This window comes from Arachis stenosperma, chromosome 6, assembly GCF_014773155.1.
Source record: "Arachis stenosperma cultivar V10309 chromosome 6, arast.V10309.gnm1.PFL2, whole genome shotgun sequence".
In the NCBI taxonomy this organism is placed as follows: Eukaryota; Viridiplantae; Streptophyta; class Magnoliopsida; order Fabales; family Fabaceae; genus Arachis; species Arachis stenosperma.
Window position 1 is genome coordinate 9810157 of NC_080382.1, and position 25806 is coordinate 9835962.

Consider the following 25806-nt stretch of genomic DNA (forward strand, 5'->3'; position numbering starts at 1 on the left):
CCAATAAATAGATGAAAAGCAGACTCAATAGACTTACAACATAAAATACACATATTATCATGCTGGTCAATAACACCTAATCTGCATAGTCGTTCCTTAGTATTCACCCTCTCAACCAATACAAACCAAGAAAATAACTCGACCCTTGGCGAGACGAAACCCCTCCAAATAGCACTAGTGAAACTATAGCTTGTTATTTCTTCCGTGAGAACTGCTTCCTGCAACACCTGCACAAAGGAGTTAGTAGAAAAAATACCAGTTTTATCAAACTTTCGGACAACCCTATCCTCTCTCTCAGTTGTTAGCTTTACAGACTGTAAGACTTCATGGAGTTGGTGTAAAAGTTCCAATTCCCATTGGAATAACTCTCTCCTCCACTGGAAGCTCCATATTCATTCTAACACATCTCAAAACCCGCAATCCCCTATAACAGATCCTTTAAAGTTTGAGACCAAGAAAAGTCTTGGAAACTTATCTTTCAACATACCACTAGGTAACCAGGCATCCTCCCAAAACCAGATTGTTCTGCCATTCCCTACATCCATCGACAAGCCTCTGATCATTTTCTTTCTTATTTGTGGCTCTCTAATTTGAAGCTGACAAATATCCTTCAAAGGACCCCTCTTATAGGGACAGGCTGGCCACATAGCATCTCAGAAGGATTCATGCTATGACAAGAGCATACAACTCTCTTCCACAAGGGGCAATCTTCTTTCGAAAACCTCCACCACCACTTAAACAGAAGAACTGTATTCCTGATCACTACATCTCCCACTCCCAATCCACCCGCCTTTCTAGGAGCCATCACTACCTCCCATCTCACTAGTGGCATCCCAACCTTCCCATCCTTATTACTCTACAAGAACTGTCTTTGTAACGAGATCAACTTATCTGCTACTGCTTTCGGCATCTTGTACAAGTTGAGATAGTATATAGGCAGGCTATTGAGAACAACTTTAATGAGAACTAGCTTACCCGCTTTATTGAGGGTCTTTGCCTTCCACAAACTCAACTTTCCTTCTACCTTATCAATCATTGGTTTTCAAGTCTTAACTAATCTTGGATTCGCTCCCAAAGAGATGCCTAGGTATCAAACTGGCAGAGAGGCTTTCTTGCATCCCAACAAATGACACATCTGCCGCGTCCAACACTGTTCACAATTAACTGAGATGAAACTGGACTTCTCAAAATCAATACGCAACCTATACATCATCTCAAAGCAGCGCAGTAGACGCTTGTAATTTCTGATAGTCTTTTCCTCTGGATGACAGAAAAGTATAGTATCATCCGCAAACTGTAAGTGTGACAGCTCAATATTATCTTGTCCAACCAACAGCGGAGAGATGCGCCCATTTCTCACCGCTTCCTCGATCATTCTATGAAGGACATCAATAACTAGCACAAACAGAAAAGGGCGACAAAGGATCTCCTTGACGTAGGCCCCTTTCCATTTCGAAAGGCTTAAATGGGGACCCATTTATAAGCACCGACATAGACGCAAAGCATACACACTCCTTAATTCACCCCGCCACCTCTGGCCAAATCCCATATTCTGTAAAACTATATCCAAAACTCCATTTGACCCTATCATAAGTTTTTTGAAAGTCTAGTTTAATTATCGCTGAGCTCTTTTTTCTTGACTTAACCCACTGCACAGTTTCACAGGCTATCAAAGCTCCATCATGAATTTTTCTACCTTGCACAAAAGCACCCAGAGTCTCGCCTACTAAGCCTGGCATCACATGCCGCATCCTCCGAAGCAACATCTTAGATATGACCTTATACACACAACTCATTATACTAATAGGCCGAAGATCTTTTATTTAAGTAGCTCCAACAAACTTCAGTGCCAATGCCACCCAAGTAACATTCGAATCCCTAGGTAGCCTAGCTGATCGGAAGAATCCCATCACTGCTTCAATGAATTCCTTCCCAACTTCGTCCCAACACTTCTTAATGAAGTTTATATTATACCCGTCACACCCTGGTACTTTTGTTGACTCACAATCTCACACTGCATTTTTTATTTCTTCAGCAGTTGGCATCAACTCCATTCCTGTTGCCTCTTCCTCAGTAATCTGCCTCACTAGCCCATCCCGAAAACCTATATTAGGGGAGATTTCCTGATGGTACAAGTCCTTATAGAAGTCTCTTATAGCAACCTTAATCCGGGATTGATTCCTCACTAATCTTCCATGGATCCTCAAGGCATTAATCCGATTGTTCCTCCTCCGTGCCGAGGCTATATTGTGGAAGTACCTAGTATTTTTGTTCATCTCCTTAGCATGCCTGGATCGTGACATCTGCTTCCAATGTATCTCCTTTCTGATATACCATAGCTTGCAAGAACTCACAAGCGCCTTCCTCCTTGCTTCTGCTATTCCATCATGCACTTCGTTGCTCACCATATCATCGACTTTCCTAATCTCCTCTTCAAACCTATTAATCCTCATGTCCATGTCTCCAAAATTCTGTCTATGCCATATGCGTAGTGGAACCGTCATAGCCTTCAACTTGTCCAAGAATTGAGCCTCCCCTAAGCTCCTCCACTCCTCCTTCACCATCCTCAAGAAATCATTATGAATAAACCAAGAATTCAGACTCCGAAAAGGCCTTGGGCCCTCTCCCATCCTTGTGACATCCATAATCATTGGACAATGGTCTGACAAGCCTCTTGGTCCTTCCCATAACCTAGTTTCAGGAAACTCTTATAGCCACTCCAAATTAACCAGAATTCTATTGATACGACTACATGACTGGCCCCTGAACCATGTGAACCTGCGATCAGATAAAGCTAGATCCACTAACTCCATATTTTGTATCCAAGAGATAAACTCTATTGCAGACACCGGCAGAGAAGTAGTCCCTTTCCTCTCCTCTATTTGAACAATCTCGTTAAAATTCCCCATAAAGCAGAAAGGTACTTGACATAATCCGGCCATGAAACTTAACTCTTCTCACACAATAAACTTTTCTTCCCTGACATGCTCTCCATACACCAAACAAAAAACACATCGAAAATTATTTTTTACCAGCACTCCATCCACACATAACCATCTAACTCCTTTATAACAGTTACTTATGTTAAACACCGTTGCATCCCACATCAACAATAGACCGTCAGAAGCACATTCCGCTCCCACAAACTCCCAACTCACTACATCATTACCCCACAGTTGCATGATATCAAATTTCGTTAAAACCTCTTTTTTTTGTCTCTATCAAGTCTAACATATGCAAATTAAATTTCTTTTTAAAGTTCTTTACCATATTCAATTTTTCAATTCCCACCAACCCCCTAACATTCCAAGATGAAAAAATTATTTTTAAAATAGTTGTACACACATTTTTTCGATTTTTTAGACGACTTCTTCTAATTTTCTCTTTTTGTTTAGTCTGTTTTTTTTTTTCAGTGTTATTGTCTCATTCTACTCCTGAAATATCATCATGATATTATCTTTTTCATCGTATTTGAAAATGAACTTGATCAATTTAAAACTCAAACTTGGTAAAAAAAATCATAAACAAATAAAATTTAAAATAGTCAAATCATAAACACTCTTAATACGCACGTCCGTTGATACTAAAATGAAAAAAAAAGAACACCGAATTATTCCATTTCCGATCAAGTTTTGATTGGGGTTCATCTTAGTTTTCAATACGCCTTTTTTTCAATAGTTCCCCCAGATGGGAGAAAAAAAAGTAACAGATAGGAGGGCCTATCCTTTTCTTTTGTTAATTCAAAATGGCAAGGCTGATAACCAACACAAGAGACAAGCCAAGAGACACAACCCCAACAAAAGCAAGTCACAGAACATAAACTCCAAGCAATTATAGGTATTCACTAGTTATCAATCCCTATCATCAAAGCTCCGTAACACCCACACAAACACATATAATAATAATCTTAACACTAAGTCGAGGGACTATATAGATAATAAATTAAAATAACGTATATACCAACTAACTATAATATAACACTTATTTTTCTTAAGTGAAATCTCAAAATTGTTGGAAGTTTTTGTAAAATTGGAACCAAGAGAGAGTAAATGTTGCACTTTGAATTTTAGTGTGAATTGCAGACTTTAGGGTAGATGTCTAAAGTAACAAACTAGAAAAAGGTTTGCAAAGAGCAAGAACAACACACCAAAATTAAATTTATTATTCTAAAGCTTTTGCTTTCAAGTTTCAAAGTATTTATGGCTCGCCTGTAAAGAGATTTGTAGTTTGAACTCTAGAGTTTACACTAATAAAAAATAATTAATAATTGAATACGTATCACCTGCTTCTAATACGCATTAGTTGTATAATGTTTACTGCAGGATATACACATTGAATAATGAACTTTGCTTAGAATTATTCTGGTAGTATTTTTTAATATTTAATCTAAAAATAGTTTTCATAATCTAATAAGATAAAAACGGTCATCTAATAACTCTCTTCTATTAAGTATTAGCCATGAAGATAAACTGTATGTTAATTTTTATTGTTTACTAATTTTAGTCAGAAAGCAAAAATGTTCCCAAAGTAAGTGTTAACTGTTAACAACCACGGACGGTGGAGTGTTCATTTTGGAGTGTAGACTGTAGAGTGCATACTTGATACTTGAGAGCAGACATAGTTAGCCACCAAGTACAAAAACGTACCGTAGAGTATAGGGCATTCGGGTATCTAGCGTAGTGTATAGTGTTAATAGGGTATAGAAAGAAAAGGAACTAGGAGGAAGGGCAGCGAAACAGAGTGTAGGGGCAAAAATGGAACAAAAGCGTGGGTCAGGGGACACTATTGTCATTTTGGGAAACAGACGACAACCACAGCTGTTATTTGTAGGTTGTTACCCTGCCACTCAATCGAAAAAAGGTAGTAAATAATATTTTTGCTTAGATTTGGCAAGCAATTAATTGGTAAATAAACAAATTAGGAATAAGAAGATTAAGTGATAAATAAATTTCACCCTAGTAAATGCCAATAATTATGTTTTCGGGGAGCGTACAGTGCATAATTGAATGGTGCAAAAGAAAATAAAAAAAGAAAAGCACGGTGTGCGCTTGCGCTTCAGTCTTTGCCACTGCAAAACCAACAACACACATTGGAGGGAGAGGAGAAGAGAAGAGAAGAGAAGAGAGGAGAAGAGAAGGGGAAGCAAAAACGAAGAAAAACCCTCGAAAGGTAAAAGATAAAAAAGGGTTAGCAGAGGCAGATAGAGATAGAGAGAGGAAGAATACAGAAAGGCAGAAGGGTGCGCACTTTAGCACCACGCCTTTCCAATGGGATTCCTCTCCCTTGCTCTTGTTCTTCCTCCGCCTCTAATTCTGTTCTTCGTGCCCACGGCATCCTTGCTTTGATTCACACTCAATATTACGCACCACATTCTCTATCTCTCCAATAATATCCCATCCGCAATTGAATTCAAACACAGAACCCTAGAGTTTCGAATTCCCATTTTCTAAGAGGGGGAAGAGGAAGAGGAGCAACATGTCGTGGGCAATGAGATTCTCCGGGTTCTTCTCAGCCGCAATGCTGATGATAATCCTCTCCCCTTCCCTGCAATCTTTCCACCCAGCGGAGGCAATCCGATCTTCGCCGCATCTGGACGGTTACATCCGCCAGCCAGACCCACAGAACCGCTTCTCCTTCCGCAAGGCCTCTCCATTCCGCAATGCCGAGCAATGCCGTCCCAACAACCGCACCCTAACCACCGTCTGCGACCCTTCCCTTGTCCATGTTGCCTTAACCCTCGACCTCGAGTACCTCCGCGGCTCCATCGCCGCCGTCCACTCCATCCTCCAGCACTCCCTCTGCCCTGAGAACATCTTCTTCCATTTCCTTGTCTCCGACACCAATCTCGATTCCCTCGTTCAATCCACCTTCCCGCAGTTGAACTTCAAGGTATACTACTTCGATCCCAATATCGTTCGCAACCTGATCTCAACCTCCGTCAGGCAAGCCCTAGAGCAACCGCTAAATTACGCCAGAAATTACCTCGCTGACCTTCTCGAAACTTGCGTCAACAGAGTCATCTATCTCGATTCCGATCTGGTTGTCGTTGACGACATATCCAAGCTCTGGAGCACCAGCCTGGGCTCCAGGACCATCGGAGCACCCGAGTACTGCCATGCCAACTTCAGCAAGTATTTCACGGCGGCGTTCTGGTCGGACCACCGCTTCGCGGGGACATTTGAAGGGCGCAGGCCCTGCTACTTCAACACGGGGGTGATGGTGATGGATCTGGTGAGGTGGAGGAGGGAAGGGTACACAAAGAGAATAGAGAGGTGGATGGAGGTTCAGAAGAGCGCACGGATCTACGAACTCGGGTCCTTGCCGCCGTTCCTTCTTGTGTTCGCGGGACACGTGGCGCCCATCGAGCATCGGTGGAACCAACATGGATTGGGAGGTGATAACGTTAAGGGAAGCTGCCGGGACCTCCACGCTGGCCCGGTGAGCCTCCTGCATTGGTCCGGCAGCGGGAAGCCCTGGGTTCGCCTCGATTCCAAGCGGCCTTGCCCCCTTGACGCTCTTTGGGCGCCGTTTGATTTGTACGGATACACTCACTGACGATGTTGTTGATTGTGAAAATGAAGATGAATCATTTCTGCGCCGGTAAACTCCACCACTGTTTTTTATTATTTGTCTTCATTTGATTTTCATTTTTTTTGTTATCATTCCTTTCATTTTTCTATTTTATTTACTATGATCAGAATCAGATATATCAGTATTCAGTAATCAGATTCTTAGTAGATTTATTTTCCATATATTTTAGACGGCGATTTGTATGCCATTTGTACCTTATATTGATTGATATATGTTCCCATTCTATTGTGCCATTCCTGCTCTGCAAATAATAAAAAAGGTTGATAGAAAGAAAAAGTAGCATGATTTTTAAGAAATTGTTGATTTTTTTTCCGTTTGTTTTCAATTGAATCCATCAGCTCAGATGAGCTTATGCTAATGCTGTTAGTCTTCCAAAATAGTGTTTGAGATTAGAGGAAAATACGTGGTTTACTATATAATATTGATTGATGATTGTTATTCCTGTTGAATTAAATTATATTACTGCAACGGTCGGTCAATAACTAATTTTTAATGTGGTTTCATTAGTGACTGTGGCTGGTTTCTGTCTGGGTGGTTGTATGATTCTCCACAATTTTGTCCAACTCTGGAAGTGACTTTTATTGCAACCCTATATCTCAACCTAACTGTTGACTCATCTGCGAGCTCTTTTTTTGTAGTAGTAAAACACCAAACCTTAGTTGTTAGTAGTAATGGTTTTTAGAGTGCTGGTTACGGTTGTCCATGTGCAAAATTTGCATTTTGTCTCCTGTTCAAACTTTGTTTTGTGTGTGGGGAAGGGGCTAGTTGTTATTTTTTTTATTTTTGATAGTTAATTATATATAAGCAGAGAAGGTGGAAGACACGTATGTTGCACAGCTTGAAAGGATTGTCTAGTTGTCCAAAGTGAACGCAGCGAAGGGCCAGGAAGGGGGGCTACAATCAATCAACTCAAAGAAAGCAGTGTGTTTAAAATGGGGTCATTTCATCAAAGGGCATATGCATATCTAATCTTGCGAGCAATCTGTTTCTGTGGATTGAGGTGGCAGCTAAGCAAACTTGGCGGGGGTTCTCAGGGGAAACAATGTGTTCTTCGGTGGCCGCGAGCGGCGGGAAATTTGTGACATGGGGTCAGAAATATAAATAAATTGATAGATAGAGGATATATACTCTTATTATTTTTTTGTCCTTTGCACCCACCGCATGCATAGCTGGCATTAGCAATTGTTCTTGTGTTTCTGTTTTTACTCTTTCAGTTCCACCATTAGATTTTGGATTTAAGCTTCTTCATTTTCTCCCTTAATACAATAAATGAAACTCGTGTCTAATTCCACGAATCCTGAGATTGACACTGTTGGATTGTTTTTAATTTTAAAAGATTGTGATTTGTGATATCTGCTACTCGGTGTGCGGACGATATCAAATTCAATGGTTCTACTTCTGCTCTTACTATTTGAAGAGAGAGAGAGAGGGGGAGGGGTCCTCGTGTCGTTGTTGCTTTTAATTGTTTGCTTCGGGGACCAACTCTTCTTCCCCTTGGTGTCACACGTGGCCAGCTGCTTCGTCTCTTTCTATACAGTTCCAACACTGCTTGTGAGTTTATTTTATATCCATCCTTTTCATTTGGCTACAACTCTTATTTCTTCAAAAACCATGATCGATTGTTGACACCGCCAAGCACCACCCATCACATGTTTTTTGGGCAAGAGGACATTGTTACATATTTTGCAAAGTGGACTAACTAAAATTTGTTGAGATCAGATTTGGTGCAACTTTTTAGCTATTCGTATATTATATTTGATATATTGATTTTTCTCGATTTCTTTTTCAGGTCAGTGTATGCGTTTTAAATCGAATAAAGTCGAGCAGGGTCAATGTTATTTTATTGCCAATAGTTAATTTTAAGGGTGAGATTTAAACTTAAGAGGGGTGTTCATTTCTTTTTTTTTTGTCTGTGTGTCTTGGAGCTTATAATACTTTGTGAACAATGATATAAATTATGCTTATGTGAGAATCATCGCTAGCTTCTAACCTTGCTAAGGATTAGCTGTATAGTATTGCGGAAGTAGGTTATGGAGTAGAAAAAAAAAAAGTCTTTGGAGTGGATTAAGGATAATATACTGGTAATATAGGATTAGGACGTGGTAACGCATGCTTGTGCATACGCCACGACATATGGTTGAAAGATCAATTTATGACAAAGACATCTTAGTTGATGCAATTTTTATACAATCTTAATATAATAATTTTATTTATATTCACACTTTTCTTTTTAAAACACATCTAGAATATAGAAATAGAGATAAGAGGTGGATAGATGATACCAAACGATGTGCCGCTAGGTGTTTATTCCCTTAGATAGGATCTAGTAAAATTGTGTGACTAATTCACTCTATTCAATTTGAACATCTTTTATGGTGTCATGGTGACCTCTAATAAAAGTTTGGACACTTTTCAAATGTTAAAAATTGGGCATTAATATTTTAGTTAAATCCAAACTATACATATTATTTATTGATAGATTTAAAACGTAGAATTTAATAGAGTATTTTAATGTACTAATAAAAATTTGATTATTGCCGTGGATTTTCAAGTTGGAGATGATTATATTTTTTAAATATTACAGACATAAAAGTATTAAAAGATTCTTATTCGAGTTGAAGTGAGACACATTAAAAACTAATAGAATACACTTTTTAAATTAAAAGATATTTGATGATAAATAATTTGAATTTAATGCTTTTTTTTTGAAATAAAAAAAATTTGAATTTAATGCAATGCAATAAAATGAAACATAATACATATATATTGAACTGTTATAAACAAGTATTTAATAAAAAGTAGTTAATTTTAACATAATTCACACATTATTGATTTCAATATAATAATTATATAGATTTAAAATAAATTGAAAAGTTTATATAAATTTAGTAAATTTCTCCTATTTCAATTTTAAAATAATGTCACTTGATATGTAAAATTGAGAAATCAAAAGTGTTCTTATCAATTGCCTTGTTGTATATTGGGCTTAATTAAGAAAGACCAAGTATTTTTAATTAGAAAGGAACACTTAAAAGTTCCAATGATCTTGTATTCTTAATTTTTACCTTGTAATTGTAGCTCTTAGAACTATGCAACGACTTCATTAGCATGAAACAAATAATACAATTCCTACTATGGAAAACAAAATGACGAATTTATATTAAGAAAAAATAAAACCGTTTACCACCCAATTTTCTGTGGGTAAAGGTAGTTCATTCATGTGGATGGAGCAGGAATAAAATTTTCTCTGTGTATAATTTTTTTTGTTATTAAATAAATTTAAATATGAAGATTTTTAAAATAAATAACCCACATGTTGATATTTTAATTTTAAAAATTCAAATGCTTTTAAAAATATTTATGAAAATATTTTTTAAAATTAATTTATATATTTTAAAATAAAAAATTTAATATAATATTATATATTTATATTTATTTTTACTCTTTATTTTATTAGAAATAACTTTATCAAATATATTTTTTTAAAATTTCCGACCCTATTCAAAGTTTTAGTTTATCTCAATATTTTTTATTTGTCCACAGTTGCTGAGGAGTTTTTAAATATCAAATGAGCCTCTTTTAAAAATTCGTTTTATATTTGATAAATTAAAAAAAGAAACGACGTATTTGTACTAAGCTTTTATAATTTAAGTTTTCAACGGCACCTGCTGCTCTTATTAGAAGTTAATTTTATTTCGATTTATCAAATAATGCACGGGTTTATTTTTAAATTTGATAAGTTAAATTAAAAATAATATTTTATAACTATATATTTTTTAAATTTAGTATGACACTATTATCATCGTTATATAATAAACGTGTTAAATATGTTGTTTTATCTTTATTCAAAATAAAATATAAATAGAAGAGTTTGAAGTTTATAATATTCTTAAACCATAAGGAGAGAGATAAAAAAATAAGAACATATATAACTGTAATAATAGCATGTTAATTTTACCCTAAATTTTATATCAAAAAGCTAATAAAAATTTATCGACAACCTAGTATCTTACTAACTTCATTAGAAAATCATTGGATGTTGTGCTCCTTGTTACACATTTCATTTCAAATTTGAAAAAATAGTTATAGATAAATTAGTTATATCTATAGTAAAAATTTGTACAAAAGTGTAAATCATAACATGCTATTAAAATAAAAATAATATTATTCTTACCTAAATATTATTAAAAACCTCTTTGAACACGACATTTGTTGTTGATGACTTTGGATTGCCGTCTTCGTTTAGAATTAAAACCCTGAGACCACTGCGACTCTTAACTCTTGACAAAGCAACATAAAGTTGTCCATGGATGAACACTGATTTTGGCAAATAAAGCCGTACATGTGATAATGATTGATCTTGACTCATGTTAATGGTCATTGCAAAGCATACTGTTAATGAAAATTGTCTCCATTGGAACTTAAATGGCAATCCTGAATCTGAAGGGATCAAGTTCATTTTTGGAATGTACACTTTATCTCCAATATTTCTACCGGTCACTACCGTCACTTCAATTACGTTACTGCCAAGTTCGTTAACTATTAATCTTGTCCCGTTGCATAAACCTGAAGTCTGGTCTATGTTTCGCAGTAGCATTATAGCGACTTCTGGCTTCAAAGTCAACTTGTGATTGGATAATCCCGAACATTTGATGTCATTTAGAAACTCTAGTGTGAACTACTCTTGTTTTACATCTTCATTCTCATCAGCTTGACATGTTGTGCCAGAGCTCAAATATTCCTTTTCCATCCCTGGAAAGATTGTCAAGACAAAATCGTTTACCTTCTCGACACTCTCAAGTGTGGGTGCATGAATTGCCCTACTCTAAAAATACTTGTAATCTGACATGTTTTGCAACAAATTTGGATATGCAAAGTCTACCAAATGAGAGAGAGGGTCATCAGTAGTTGTAATCAATAGATCATCTGGAATTTCAACTTCTGATTCATCACCAACAACAGAGCCAATATTTTCATTTCCAACATCAAGTATCCAATTAGCAAATCTCTTCATTTCACCTTCATCTTGATCCGAAGAAGACATTAGAAGCCTCATATTCGTATGCAGTTTCAGAACCTTACAAAATGACCACAGATGGGATGAGTTAAGAGAGGATGCCAATATATCGTGTCTACTTCCTTTCGGAATCACCGGAAGTATCTGTCTGAAATCACTTCTTAGAACAACAACCTTACCACCAAATAGTTGATGTGTCTTATGTTGATCGGTAATTGACATAAGATTCCTGAGCGTCCGATCAAGTGCTTCAAAATGGCAGTTGTACCTTTCCTCGCATACAACATATTGATAACTCAAAATTGGATCCTGTTTTGGACTTCTCTGATCTCTCCTCATACCACATCATGGAGTCGCAATGCCGACAAAAAAATTATGGGTCACCAATATCTATCACATCTAATAATCACCAAGATAATAAATTGTTTTAGTTATATCTGCAACAAATACTTTATATAAAAATATACCTTTCTTTCACCATGTTAAGTATAAAAATAATATTTATAAAAGATTACCGAAGAATGCAATTTATGGATTAAAAAGATGAGATCATATAATATAATTTCATTGTGCCAACCTCAAGATTTAAGTTTTACAATAAATCAATGTTCAAATACAAAAATTATAATATATAAACATATCTTAGTTTGAATTTTAAAACTTGAACACTAAATGATAATTTTTTTTTGTTTATAAAAAGCATAACAATAGTAAATAATAAAGTGCTGATATTGCTACTTTTTAAATTACCTGTATTCTCAGCAACATCGAATATGGCTGAGTATTCAATTTGCACAGAAACATCTAAAATAGTCGTATTTTCAGTAATATCCTCAACTTCTTCAAAATTTTTTGAAAGATTTGTAGTCAATTCCTTCAAGAATGTTTCTCTTTGTATCATGTGTCTTTCTTTTTCAGCTATGCACACTTCTTCTAATTCTTTAGTATCTAAATTTGAATTAGATGTACTTGCTCCTGTAATCATTAGAGATAATACATCAAGTACTTTATATTATAAAAAAAGAAAAATGAATATATGTTAAATGTTTGAATCAGCTGAATTATGAATATATATTATAAAGGTAGTATTAAAGATAAAAGAAGTAAAATTTTAGCTTTGTGATAATTACAATCTATCATGCTTATCTTACCATGTCTCTTTTGAAGTAGCATAGTCTTTCTATTCAGTCTTGCATCCCTTTGCAATCTAATTCGATTTGTGTACTCCAATGAATCTATAATAATTATTTAGCATATACCAATGATTATTTTTAATAGACCAATTGAAAAGTTAAATGTTTGGTCTTTAAGTAATAAAAGCATATTAATATAGTAACTGATCGATATTATTTGATGTTTGTTGAAGATGTTGTTGACTTGTCTGATGACATGGCCTATCATATGCTTCACGTGTGATATCCGAATTACTAATATCACTAATATTGGAATATCGTTCTTTTTCATCTATAGAGTATAGATTAGTAGTTAGAGACCTTGATCGATATGGTGTTGGGTTATTACCTAATAAGATAACTCGAGATATTAGTTTTGAACATATTTTCTGTTAAAGTTTATAATTGAATAAATAGTAGGAAAATTAAAATACATAAAGTGCATGTACATTCCCATAAGCAAGTTCCAAAAAAAATCATCCAAAAATAAATCGGTATTAATGCTATTTGTAATGTTCGACAACACCGATTGAAAATGCACACCATTGGAACTATCACTCGAATTTCCTGTAATTTTTTCATAAACAAATTTAGTAACATATTACGAAGACAATGTAAATTAATAATTTATTACTTGTCAATAGCTAAATAATATATAGAAAATATTGTATTTCATGGGTTTTCATTCGGCCAAAATACTCATGGCATGTTAGTTATTTTGTATACCCAATAAAAACTAAATATATAGAACTGACATACATAAAAATACCAAATAAAAAAATATATTATTCTAACCTAAAACCAAAAATGATAAAATAATTAATTTATTTTTTTTTATATGAAATCTACCTTGAATTGTGTTTTGCTTTGTATTTTCTTTGTATTTTAATATCAATTTTCTTTTCAATATAATCTTACTTCTCTTTGGACTTCTTACATCTTTCAATATATACCTAAAAATATCAAATAAATAAATTTTTTAACCAATTAAAAATATATATACATTATACATAATATATTTTTATTATCAAATTTTTTATATTATTAAAAAAAATAAAGTAGTACACATATGACAGTGTCTGTTTTTGGTATACATGTCCATCAAAACATAGACATAAGAGTATACAGGAGTACACGTATGGTGTTTGTTTACGGAGACAAAAATGATAAAAGACATAGTCATACACAAACACCCATTAAAAACATGTATTTTGTGTCTCTCTAAAATGCTGAAACACTAATTTTTAACTTGAGACACTAATTCTTTTACAATTTTTTCTCATGTCTAACTTACCAAATAGAATATGAAATTAGTGTCTTCTTATGTCTATGTAAAATCGCACAGGTTTTAATTTCAATGGCTGCTTTAATTTTTTTTACAATTTTTATTAGTTTCGTCATAAATAGTATCAATCCTATTATTTATCGATAAAAATAAATAAAATTAAATACAATCTAAAAATTAATAACCTTATAAATTACGTAAATTTAGAAAAAATACTTAAAAAGAGAGAAAAATATGAAAGTACTTCTACTGTGGAGAGATAATCTAAAAGATAATAATAAAAATTTATAAATGTGGCAAGTAAAAAAATTTAAATTTAAAAATCGAAATGGTTAAAAACTTACTTAATTAGAAATTAGTATTAGAAATTCAAATTTAAAATTTTTAAATAGAATTTTCTAATTAGCTAATATAAATTTTAAATTTTTAAATAAAATTTTCTAATCAAACGTCCGTTGTCTATTAGGAATATAGAAATTTGTTAATTTAAAAATAATTTTTTTTAGTTTCATCATAAACAGTATTAACTTTATTATACTTTTTCTAAAATTTAAACAGTATTACATTTTTTTAAATAGTATAAATAATTTCACGTCTTAATAAGACTGATAATTCTATTTACTTTATTATAATCTTTTGTAATTAGCATAGTAGCTTATAAATTATATAAATTTTTCAAAAATATTCTCAAACCCAATTGCTTACGTAAAAATTCAAAAAAAAGTATATTTGAATTTAAATTTAAAATTATAAACATAATACTTTAATTAAAAATTATAATTAGATTTTTTTTTTAAATAAGTACACATTAAAAATTAATAACTAACTTAATTGTATCAACAATAATTCAAAGAAAAAATTTATAACTTTATGACATTAAATATTAAATTAAAAATTATCAAAATATCAACGGTGAGAATCAAATTAAAAATAAAACCGCAAGTAATAACCAAATAATTTCAATTTATATTTAAAAAAATTCTAAATTCCAAACATAAAAATCGAAAAGAACCAAAAGAAAAATAATAACTCAAGAAAAGACAATGTTTCTACCAAAACAAACATATGCTTGGCATTGTTCTATTAGATAGATTCTAAAAGAGATTCTAAAACACGTGCATCCGAATTCTCAAGTTTTGTTCTCAATCTTGATCTTCTTGCAAGTTGAAGTATCTCCTTCCACCTTCGAATCTTCCGACTCCGAGGATAGACGCTTAGTTGGTGTAATATCATTTTCCAACAATTCAGATTCATCATTGGCCGCAACATTGGAGAATTCAAGCAACAAATTCTGTACAAAAAACCACGTTAAATTAAAGACTTCTTTCTAACCTTTGATTTTATCTCACTAATATTTTTTGAATAAAATTAAGATCTAATTTTAAGAGAACAAACAAAAAAATTATTTTTTGAACAAATACCTTAGTACCTTCTACTTTCTCCCCTTCAATGATTGAGGATGTCTTTGAAATTGGAAGCAAACCACCGGTGTAGTCAATATCCTAAAATTATAATTAATTATTATTTATAAATTAGATACTACTAATGACCAAGGAAGCAAAAAATAAATTAATTTTTAATAGGGTTTAGAATTTAGGGTTTAGGATTTAGGAGATCCACATTATTAGTCATCTTCTTAATTTTATAAGAAGGTGAAAAATATGGATTATCAGATATTTGAACTTCAACGATGAAGAGAAAGATCTTATCAATTAGGTTGAGCAAAAGTGTAGATGTATCTGATAGATCCTCTTTCTGCAGGATATTACATAATATATTAATAATAAATAATATAAAAAGTACCAATAAAAATATTTTCACTAATGCTTTTAGAAATAAATATTGGTTAGATCTTACCAATAGGAGTGGATCAAGTATCTCTACACAGTTCTCTTCCAAAACTTGTTTTGCCTCCTTGTCAAAGACTACATAACATGCACAGTCAGAATCATCAATGACACCAAGCTTTATTCGATACCTGCTTAAAAAAAAATAACATAAAAAAAGTTAAATATAGACTTATTTAATATCTAATCCAATGTACATAGACTTTAATTTAAATAAATAAATAAATAACCTTGGAGTCATGGATAAAAGGATATTAGTAGAAAACTGGCGTCTTCATCGAGTCAAACCATTTCAATTGAGTATGGCAATGGAGAATTTTCGTAACTTGATAGTGTCCATAACCATATTACTCGTATACGTACACACAAGATTGTAGGATTGATGTCAGCAATTTTGTGAATACCAGCCATTGGAATAAGTAGGGAGATTTTGGATATATGTAAAGAAAGGGATTGATGTACTTTAAATTGTGGTGCTTTACATCTCTCATAACTTATCCTTTTATAGTTGCATCATAACTAATTTTTTTTTAAATTTGGTTGACTTTAATTTAAAATTTAAAAAATAAAAAACTAAGTAAAACAACCCAAATTTAAAATTTAAAAATAACAACTTAAACAAATAATAATTTAAAAATTCTAAACTAACGTAAATCTTTATTTATTGTAATATTAGTATGTAACAATCGAAGAATAATTAACGTAAAATTTTTTAAAACTCTAAATTTCTTTAAAAGAATTTATGTAGCTGCAATTTAAAAAAAATCAACAAAATTTTTAAAAATAATGCTAAAAAGAATTAACAGATTTTTAAAAAATAGTGTTAAAATATAAAAAAGAACAATCTAAGTAAAATCTAAATAAAATTTAAAAAATAACAACTTAAATAAAATAATTTGAAATTTAAAAAATAACAACTTAAGTAAAATAATCCAAACAAATAAAATAATTTAAAATTTAAAAAATAACAACTTAACTAAAACAACCCAAACTTAAAATTTGAAAATAACAACTTGAGAAAATAATAATTAATAATTTATAAATATAAATCTAAAAATTTCTAGTGACGACACGTAAGTAAATAAACTCCCAAACTCAACATATGAGCGTCACGTCAGCAAATGAGCTCCCCATTTGTATTATTTGTATTATTATAAAGATAAAGATTATAAAGATAACTTTTCAATTCAACTAATATCTTTTAAAAATTATATAATATTAAGTCTTTTATTATAATAATTAAAAAATAAATAAAACAAGCACATCTAAAAATTATGAATAGATTTATTTAGTGTCTTTTTAAAATTAAATATACATTTAAAATATAAACTAAATAAATTTAAAATTTAAATTTTTATTTCAGATTTAAGATATTTAATTATTAATATATTATAATTTAAATACACATAAAAACATCAAATTAATTAAAATTCAAAATTTTGATTTTAAAATTCTAAAATAAACTTTAAATTATCTAATTATTAACTAATATCATACAAAATCGTAAACTTTAAATTATCTAATTATTAACTAATGATCTAATTATCTAATTATTTCAGAGGCGCACGTCGTTCGTGATTCGTCATTTTTCGCCGTCGTTCATCCGCGCCACCTTTCTCGTTGGCGCTCGACGCCGCCTTCCTCCTCCTTGGCAAACAACGCCGCATTCCTCTTCCTTTGCGCTCATCTTCGTCGCCGCCTTCTTCCTCCTCCTCGCCGTTCGTCCGCATCAGCGTCGCCATTCGTCTGCGCCGAAAATATACCTAAAGTTTGGATGAGTTTCTAATCTCTATTCATAGATTTTTTCTTTGCACATTCTCTGACACCGTTACTTTTTTTATTATTCTGCAATATTCTTATTTTTTGGTAAGTAAACATCGATTAAAATGGTTAGAAGAGATTCTCATATATATATATATATATATATATATATTGCAATGTTAAATTATTTTTGCACGTGCAATTTCTGTATTTTAGAAGTGTTTACGTTCTTCACGAGTTTTAGATGTGTTTACGTGAGTTTTAGTTGTCTACAACGGATCTATTTTCATACTTGTGTTGTGAATTAATTTGTTTTTATTGGTGATTTTTGTTGACTATTAGTTATTTAGTGTGCAAGTTTGTGATTTGGGTTGTGTAAACGTATAATTTTGTACGTGTAATATTATAAATTTTGGAATGTGTAATAGGAATAAATTTGAAGTATCGTCTTCAAATTCTTAAGGTGGAGTTATTACTCCGACTACTAATCAGGTAAGTAATTTATACAATGTAATTGGTTATTCTATATACCGTGTTTTTGTTTGTTTGTACGGTGTGTCCAACTTGTTAATTGTTTATTCATCGTGCATAAATTACACTTAGTTATAGCAAGTAAAATTTTTTTCAAACGCTAACTAAATTGACTTGCAACACATTAAAAATAATATTCCATCTTTTAAATTGGTTCCTGTACACATCTAAAACTCATTCATTTAAGCCAATAAAATAATATAGCATAAGTAAAAAATGTAAAAGAAGCGGTCTTGTAAAAAAAACGAGATAAAAGAAAACCGTGTTACCGAGGAAGAGAAAAAATGTAAAAGAAGCAAATAATAACTAACTATAAAATTGGTAGAGAGTTAGAGAAATTTTAGTTTTTAAATTAATCTTAATTACCAATATGTATCTAAAAAATAGAAATATGTTTTAATTAAAAAATAATTAAATAATATTAAAGGCTGACTAAAAATTGAATTTTGTTGTACAAATAGCATTTTCTATCACTTTTATATTTTTCAAAATACAATTTTAATAAGGTGAAAACTCAAGTGCAGTCAACTTCACGTGAAGTTGATAGCTGAGAGTCGTTAGATGAAAATTTAATTAAATCAATCAAATCATCTAACGACTTTCAATTATCGACTTCACATAACTGAATTTTTACCTTTTAATAAACTACCTGAACTTTTATTTACAGTGCAAAACAAGTAAACAACACGATGTTTGTTCCATGGAGTGTGTGAGGGTTTTGCCTCATACAAGGACAAATACGTCTTTGTATTTGGTGTCAACACTGAACAGAACTACATCAATCATAATATAATAATAAGCATGAAATGAAAAATAATTTTAATGCTTTATTCGGTTATTCCTATCACAATTTGGTAAGGTGTCGGTGGAATCTTGTTCCTACACGAGGCGCCTCCATTCCAAAATAAAATTCTACAATCATTAGTTCGTTGTATTAATAATTTTTTCTCTTTCAAATCAGCGTCATTTTTTTCCCGAGGTGCTATACCAATAACCAATTTCATGATAAAGATGTTTAACAAACCACCTACTAGTACGTGAAAAAATTCATATTAAGTAAGTTGGTGAAACTTGACCACCCTTTTTCTTTTGTAATTTACCATTTGTTATTATTATTACTATTATTAGCTTGTTCAACCAATTTTAATTAGTGACATAATCATTGAGCCTTTGGAGAAGACATCTCTTTTTTTTAATTCACGCTTACTATAATCCAGATTGGTGATTGTAATATGAAGAACAATGAAGAAAAAGGGAGAAAAGAAACAAAGAATATAAGTATCACTTTGGAGGCTTTAGAGGTAGAAGCCAGTGAAAGAGATAAGAGGGGAGGGGGCATGGGACCATAAACAAACGCTCCTTGGTCCACAAAGTTGGCACCTCAGCATCTAAGGTTGTCCTACATTGCAAGCTGCTACAAAGTCCCTCTCCTTGGATGGAAGCTTAAGGGTAGCCTTCCAATTCACGTGTTACACACTTGTTTCAACTTTTCATTGGAATATGCTATGCCTTTTATGTGAACTGGAATAGATTTTGGGGCATCCCCCCAAGTGTTTGAAATGTTATGGACCTAAATGTTGATGGGTATTTATGATAGACATGGAAAATTTTCTCTCTGGTTGGTCACGCACACCAGAAGCAATTAATTAAGATCTTCTCTCTTTTTTCTTTTTCTGTTTTTTCATCAGTTAGATGAGAGGGACAAAATAATACATGAATGCCCTTTGTCAGTGACATGGTTTCTCTAATTCACGCGACCGTGACAGAAGGTGGGGGACCATACATAGTGAAGAAAAATCTATCAAGTTTCTAAAATGGGCTCCATCACGTTCATCTTGTGTGACTCCTAATCAATATCTCATTGAACAATGTTGAATCATACATGGCATCAAGGTTTATACCATCTGAGTCTGCATCCAATATCAGAGACAAAGTTCATATTCGTGATCTACGCTAACTAATATAATACACATGATAATCAAATCAAATATCTAGGACAATTTCTCGTACAACATAGTATACACAAAGCTCGCAAGGTGATAGCTAAAACTGAATGAACGTTACTGCAATATATTTTTCTCACATGCATATTCAGAATAGCAAGAAAACTAAGATATACTTCTACTCACGTACAATTTAGTACAACAAATACACTAGGACATATATGATTGGCACAATGCAAAAAAGATGGAGTAGAGGAAAAACTTCATCTTTTTTCTTACGAAGAAAACTAAGGGAACTGGAAATTCATGTAATTTTGTGCTGCTCCTGAAGGTGGGCTTATGTACACCCAAAGCAATGATATGATAATAGAGAGTAATCCAGACCAAACATAAACAATGGTTGGAACCTTCCCTCTTCTTCCCATGAGTCCCTTTGCAAAGGGGAAGAGATGGCAGAGAACCCAGAAACTGAAGAACACACCTCCAACCAGCTTGCTCCATTGTGGAAATGGACTGTAGATAGTTCTGGCTACTCCCACAGCAATAGCAATCATGTTCACCATCATGATTGTGATCGGAGGAACCATTAGGAAGCTCCATTTCACCACGTAAAGGTCTGCGAATTCTTCGTCTCCGTCTTCCGGGGTGGCTGATTTTGAAGTGAGGGTGAATGATATGTCCACTCCGGCTATGACCTTCAACAAGCCTTGCAGCACGGCGGCAGGGTGGGCGCTGGTTCCACCGATCAACCAGAACTGCTCATTTCGCCACCAGTCGTGAAGAGTGATCCCTGACCACTTGATCTCAAGGAGCGCAAGCAAGCAGAGTGTGATTGTGATGCCAAGCAAGAAGACTAAGAATGTTGCACTTAAGGATTGCACTATGAACTTTCCAGTGAAGAGAGAAATTGCAGGCAGGAAGCAATACACAATCAGAAACATTGAGGTGAAAGGGTACATTCCAACATTGAAGTATGCCACTCTTTGCAAGAACTTCATTCTAGGACTTGCCAGCAGTGCATTGTTCTTTGAGAAGAAGATCTCCACCGATCCGGTGGCCCACCGGAGAACTTGGTGGAGCCTATCTGTCAAGTTGATCGGAGCTGTTCCTCGAAAAGCATCCCTCTTGGTGACACAATACACTGATCTCCACCCTCTATTGTGCATTCTGTAACCAGTTACTACATCTTCTGTAACAGAACCATATATCCACCCAACTCGCTTCCCCCATTCAGTTTTGTCCTCATAGAAGCAAGATATGACACTAATTGCCTCTGCAACCGTAGCAGCATCCAAGGGCTCGCGAGGCACGGCAAGAGAGCCTGCTGGCCTTCCATGTGTTCCCTTTCCTTGCAAATCTTGAAGCAACCTTCCCTGATATTCTGCAACAGGGATGGATGCCGCCAGAGAAGTAGAGTTGCCAAATCTCTTTGGAAGAAGCAATGTCTCAATATCAGCATCATCATCATTGATCGCCACAGCAACTTCATCGTCTTCCTTCTTGGACTTCTTTGGCTTTCTCAAAAACAGCTTAATTTTCCTTCTTCCAAACCATCCATGATGCTCTGTAGCTCTTGGAGGACTAAAACCATAAAGTGCTGTTCTTCTGAATATGCAGCCAGTTCCCACATACATTGGTCCTTGTAATCCATCAAGAGCTCTCATGCTCACATCAAAGAACACCGTGTTGTGGTTCGCATATCGGTCACTCGGATCAATGCCTTCAAATCTTTGAGGGAATTGAACATAGCATATCCTATCACCTCCTCTGTCGAGCATAAAACACATGCCTTCCCTGAGAGCCAGGGAGTTGTAGATGTAGTGATCACAGTCAAGATTCAGAATGAATGGTCCATTCGACATGATTGCGCTTGTTCGAACCAGTGCATTCATCGCTCCTGCTTTCTTGTTGTGATCATATCCAGGCCTCTTCTCTCTTGACACATACACAAGCATTGGCAATCGAATGTCTACGCCTGTTGTGTCAATCAAATTTTCTGCATCTGCTTCTGATCCAAATTCTTCTTCTGCATTTGGAGGAGCTAACATTGCCTGCAGAATCCAATACCTCATAATTCAAACATCTAGCATAGCTAAACCCTTTGATTCAACTACAGAACACAACAATTACATAATTTAATGCCATATGACTCAAACATTCTATAGCTAAATTATATAATTCATATGCATATTCAACTTCCAACACAATACTTACACAATTTAATTCCATATGATTCAAAACACTCTGTATCTATATCTGTTAACACTAATTCTTACAATATATTAGAGTAATTTGAGTGAAATAAGTTACCTGGATTATGCCTTCATGATCCCCTCTGGAGTGGTCTGGTTCTGCTGAAGCCCAAGTTCCTGGCCAATAAGCACCATCGGACATCCATGTTGCCTTGGGAACCTTGATAGGTTCGGAAGCAGTGATACCAGCTTCGGATTGTTTCTTCTTTGCTCTTAGCTCTTCATGAGCATTGTAAGCATCTGATCTTCTCCTTATTGACTCTGGCAAGGAGTTTATTCTCACTTTGAATTCATCGTACTCTCTCTTTACTCTTCTCCTCTCCCTCACAAAGTCCAATCTAACTTTGTTCTTGAGAAAATCGCGCTTTTGCCCAAAATATGCTTCGGGATTTCTAGGCTCTATGCTGTGTTTTCTGCAGAAAGGAACCCAAATTCTAGCAAAGCTAGCAGTCTCGGCGAGAGCTTCAAATGTCAACAGAGCTCCACCGTCATCAGACAGGTAGCAAGCAATCTTTTCCACCGGATAATCAACGGCGAGGATGGAGAGAATGGTGTTTGCTGTGACAAGAGGAGGCTCCTTCTCAGGGTCTGCCGTGGAAACAAAAACGTCAATTCCAGGTAGATCAGACCTCCCCTTAGGATTGCGAAGGTTCGGTGACTCAAAGCGCTCTTTGAGGACAGAGAGATCAGTGACTCTGTTTACAGGGCAGAGCTTAGGGAGCTGATCAAGAAGCCAAGAGAATGCAAACCATAGCTCACAAGTTATGGACATTCCCCACAGCCACATTGCTTCGCGGTTCGGGTGTCTAATCCTCCATGTTAGAAACAATCCAAGTGCAACAAGACGAAACAGAATAAGCAACCTGAAACAAACACAGTTGAATCTTGAATGAATTGTTTGAATTGAATTGAAATGAAATGAAATATTTCTATATTTGTATAAACTCCAACCTGTATGGACTGAGAATGGCAGCAGATACTCCAACCTTTCGTGTCAAGGGCCTTCTGGCTTTCTCTCCGAAATCCGGACGGATTTCCGAAGCTGAACCAGCTCCATGTCCATCTTTAGGCCACACAGCATTTCCATAGCCATAAGTTCCCTTCGTTTCGAATAGCCAGCGGTTGTGATCGAAATCCGGCGGATGATTCTGCGCCTTAAAAGATTTCACAACAGAGAGCCTCTTGTCCAGCTTGAACTCAGCCATGGAAGGCAAAGGCAGAGCCTGATCTTCAGCCTCAGAAACACGCTCGTCATCGTCGTCGTCGTCATAGTCTTTGCCATCGTCATCTTCATCATCACTCACATACTTGTAAGGCTCTTTGCAACCAGGGCACTTGCCTCCTCCATTTCCAACACACTCCAAGTAACACTCTCTGCATATCTTGAACCCGCACTCGCAAGGACCACCGCTGGACCTTCCTTGAATCGCTTTCTCGTCGCAGCCTTTCATTCCACACATGGATTTAGTTTTCTTTGTTGGCTCCTCTTGCTCCATGGAACACTCAATGACATGCCCTCGGGTCACGGAGTTGAACCCTCCGGTGAAGATTGTTCCTGAGATGTAGCTTGTCTCGGGTTTTCCGGTGTTATTGCCATATTCGGGAAGGCTTGTCTGTGAGGTTGTCAATGGCTGGCGTTCAGGAGTGGCAGGAATTTGAACAGTGTATGTGTAGTACTCTGAGTTGAATTCTTCTGTAGTATTTGAAATTGAGGAATAGTTGTTGGCTCCTCCGCCTGATAACCTCCTTACAACACTGCCGCTGCCACCAGAAGCTCTCCTTAGGGGGGAATTAGGGTTATTGGAGATGGAAGCGCGCGGAACTGGACTGGTTAGTCCTATGCTTCTGCTTCCGCTTTCTTTTCCTCCGGAAGAGACCGTTATGGTCACAGGAGAGGGAGAGGAAGGGGATTTCACCATGTTACTGAATCAAAGACTGAACTAGAAATAGTACTAGATGAAGAAGAAGAAGAAGAAGGAAATTAAGGTGAAGAGAGAGATAATAAAAAAAAGAATCCTCAACGGTCCATAAGTGTGAAGTGAGTGTGAAGAAGAAAGGGAAGAGAAGTAGAAGGAGGAGAAAGTCGGAGCTTTGTAAGAAGGGCAACAGAAGTAGAAGAAGGAGGAGAAAGTGTAACTTTGTAAGAAGGGCAGTAGCTTTGAAAGAAGGGCAACGGTCGAATTTGAATTTTGAAGGGCAAAAGGTTGGCTTTGGGGTTTAAATGCAACGGTCAGCAAATCTGAGCCGTTCATTTACTTGCACTGCACACTATTATTTTATATTTTATAGTTGAATTTTTTGTTTTTGATATTGGAATTACAGTGATTTTTTTTAAAACATAGATTGTTGGGTGTTATTTTTAAATATAAAATTATTTAATTAAAAAAATAAAAATTAGATTGTTCAATTTGTTAGAAATATAAAATTGGACTATTGAATTCGTGTTAAAAAAATTTAAAAACTTCAAGTATAAAAATGAAATCCTCTAATTTATGTATTTTTTATGATTTTAAAAAATATAAAAACTTTATAATATTAAAATATATCATTATTTTCACCACTATTAAAAAAAACCGCCGTTGACTAAAAAGAAATCTGGAGTAGTAACCTATGTTAGCAATGCAGTCAATGTCTAATTATTGTTCTACCATGTGTAGTAACATTTTTTAAGGAAACTACACTGTTAGCGAATAATATTCACATTAACTCTACTATCCACTATAATTATAAATTAACAATTGAGTTTAAATATTTAAATATTATATAATTTATATCAATTTGATTTGGTAGTATTTTTTAATTTATTTATTTTAATATTCTGTTAGTGTTTTTTAATTTATTAAACTAAATTCATTATATGTATTAATTAATTAATTTGATTAATTTATTAGTCATTAAAATAATAAATTTATGAATAAAATAAGTAATTGAGATATTTTTAACTAATAATTAAATCAAATCAAATCATATATATTAAACTAAATTCAAATTATGTGAATTAAAGACTAAATTAAAATAAGATAATTTTTTATTTATTCAAGTTGATTGCAATAAATACAAATTAATTTTGTTAGATAATCATAGTTTTCTGGTCTATCATATATAGATGGTCACACAAAATTATAAGAATCATGATTTTTATCGCTCTTACTATTTCAACTCTTCTTTTCTTCTTTTTTTTTTCTTTATGTATAATTTTTTTTATGTATAAATGTACCTAAAATGAGAAAGTACGAATGCGTGTTTTATTGATTGTTTGTTTGGTGAATATATCTCAAATTTTCAAAGTGGGCGATGTATTTTTTTTATAGTATTAGATAAAAGAATATTTGTTAAAATGAATATACCCGTTGTAATGAATTTTTTTTCAATTGTTATATTTTTATGTGAGTCATGTAAATTCTTTC

At 33.9% G+C, this 25806-nt stretch overlaps 5 protein-coding genes across 5 annotated transcripts; 1 reads left to right on the forward strand and 4 right to left on the reverse strand.

The window, feature by feature from the left end:
* Positions 1-2009: 2009 nt before the first annotated feature.
* On the reverse strand, positions 2010-2942 carry LOC130933627 (uncharacterized). Its single transcript, XM_057863250.1, has 2 exons — positions 2779-2942; positions 2010-2691 (listed from the first exon to the last, which is right to left on the reverse strand). The coding sequence occupies exons 1-2, from the start codon at positions 2940-2942 to the stop codon at positions 2010-2012; spliced, it is 846 nt and encodes a 281-aa protein (XP_057719233.1).
* Positions 2943-4997: 2055 nt separating this feature from the next.
* LOC130935707 (probable galacturonosyltransferase-like 7) lies at positions 4998-7943 on the forward strand. Its single transcript, XM_057865581.1, has 2 exons — positions 4998-6600; positions 7400-7943. Exon 1 carries the CDS (start codon positions 5476-5478, stop codon positions 6553-6555), a length of 1080 nt encoding a protein of 359 aa, XP_057721564.1. The 5' UTR covers positions 4998-5475; the 3' UTR covers positions 6556-6600; positions 7400-7943.
* Positions 7944-10765: 2822 nt separating this feature from the next.
* On the reverse strand, positions 10766-11188 carry LOC130933628 (uncharacterized). The gene has a single exon (XM_057863251.1). It carries the CDS (start codon positions 11186-11188, stop codon positions 10766-10768), a length of 423 nt encoding a protein of 140 aa, XP_057719234.1.
* Positions 11189-11416: 228 nt separating this feature from the next.
* On the reverse strand, positions 11417-11947 carry LOC130933629 (uncharacterized). Its single transcript, XM_057863253.1, has one exon. It carries the CDS (start codon positions 11945-11947, stop codon positions 11417-11419), a length of 531 nt encoding a protein of 176 aa, XP_057719236.1.
* Positions 11948-20292: 8345 nt separating this feature from the next.
* Positions 20293-24478, reverse strand: LOC130935830 (cellulose synthase-like protein D5). The gene is made up of 3 exons (XM_057865736.1): positions 23351-24478; positions 22458-23262; positions 20293-22198 (listed from the first exon to the last, which is right to left on the reverse strand). Exons 1-3 carry the CDS (start codon positions 24316-24318, stop codon positions 20435-20437), a joined length of 3537 nt encoding a protein of 1178 aa, XP_057721719.1. The 5' UTR covers positions 24319-24478; the 3' UTR covers positions 20293-20434.
* Between the last annotated feature and the right edge of the window lie 1328 nt (positions 24479-25806).

Bases quoted from the DNA above. Each gene is read 5' to 3' on its own strand.
- LOC130933627 (XM_057863250.1), bottom strand. From the start codon at position 2,942: ATGGCCGGATTATGTCAAGTACCTTTCTGCTTTATGGGGAATTTTAAC. The intron at 2,692-2,778 runs GTTCACATGGTT...TCCTGAAACTAG, and splicing joins CTAGCTTTATCTGATCGCAG to GTTATGGGAAGGACCAAGAG.
- LOC130935707 (XM_057865581.1), top strand. From the start codon at position 5,476: ATGTCGTGGGCAATGAGATTCTCCGGGTTCTTCTCAGCCGCAATGCTG.
- LOC130933628 (XM_057863251.1), bottom strand. From the start codon at position 11,188: ATGCTACTGCGAAACATAGACCAGACTTCAGGTTTATGCAACGGGACA.
- LOC130933629 (XM_057863253.1), bottom strand. From the start codon at position 11,947: ATGAGGAGAGATCAGAGAAGTCCAAAACAGGATCCAATTTTGAGTTAT.
- LOC130935830 (XM_057865736.1), bottom strand. From the start codon at position 24,318: ATGGTGAAATCCCCTTCCTCTCCCTCTCCTGTGACCATAACGGTCTCT. The intron at 23,263-23,350 runs GTTGGAGTTTAT...TGTTTGTTTCAG, and splicing joins GCCATTCTCAGTCCATACAG to GTTGCTTATTCTGTTTCGTC. The intron at 22,199-22,457 runs GTAACTTATTTC...TGGATTCTGCAG, and splicing joins ATCATGAAGGCATAATCCAG to GCAATGTTAGCTCCTCCAAA.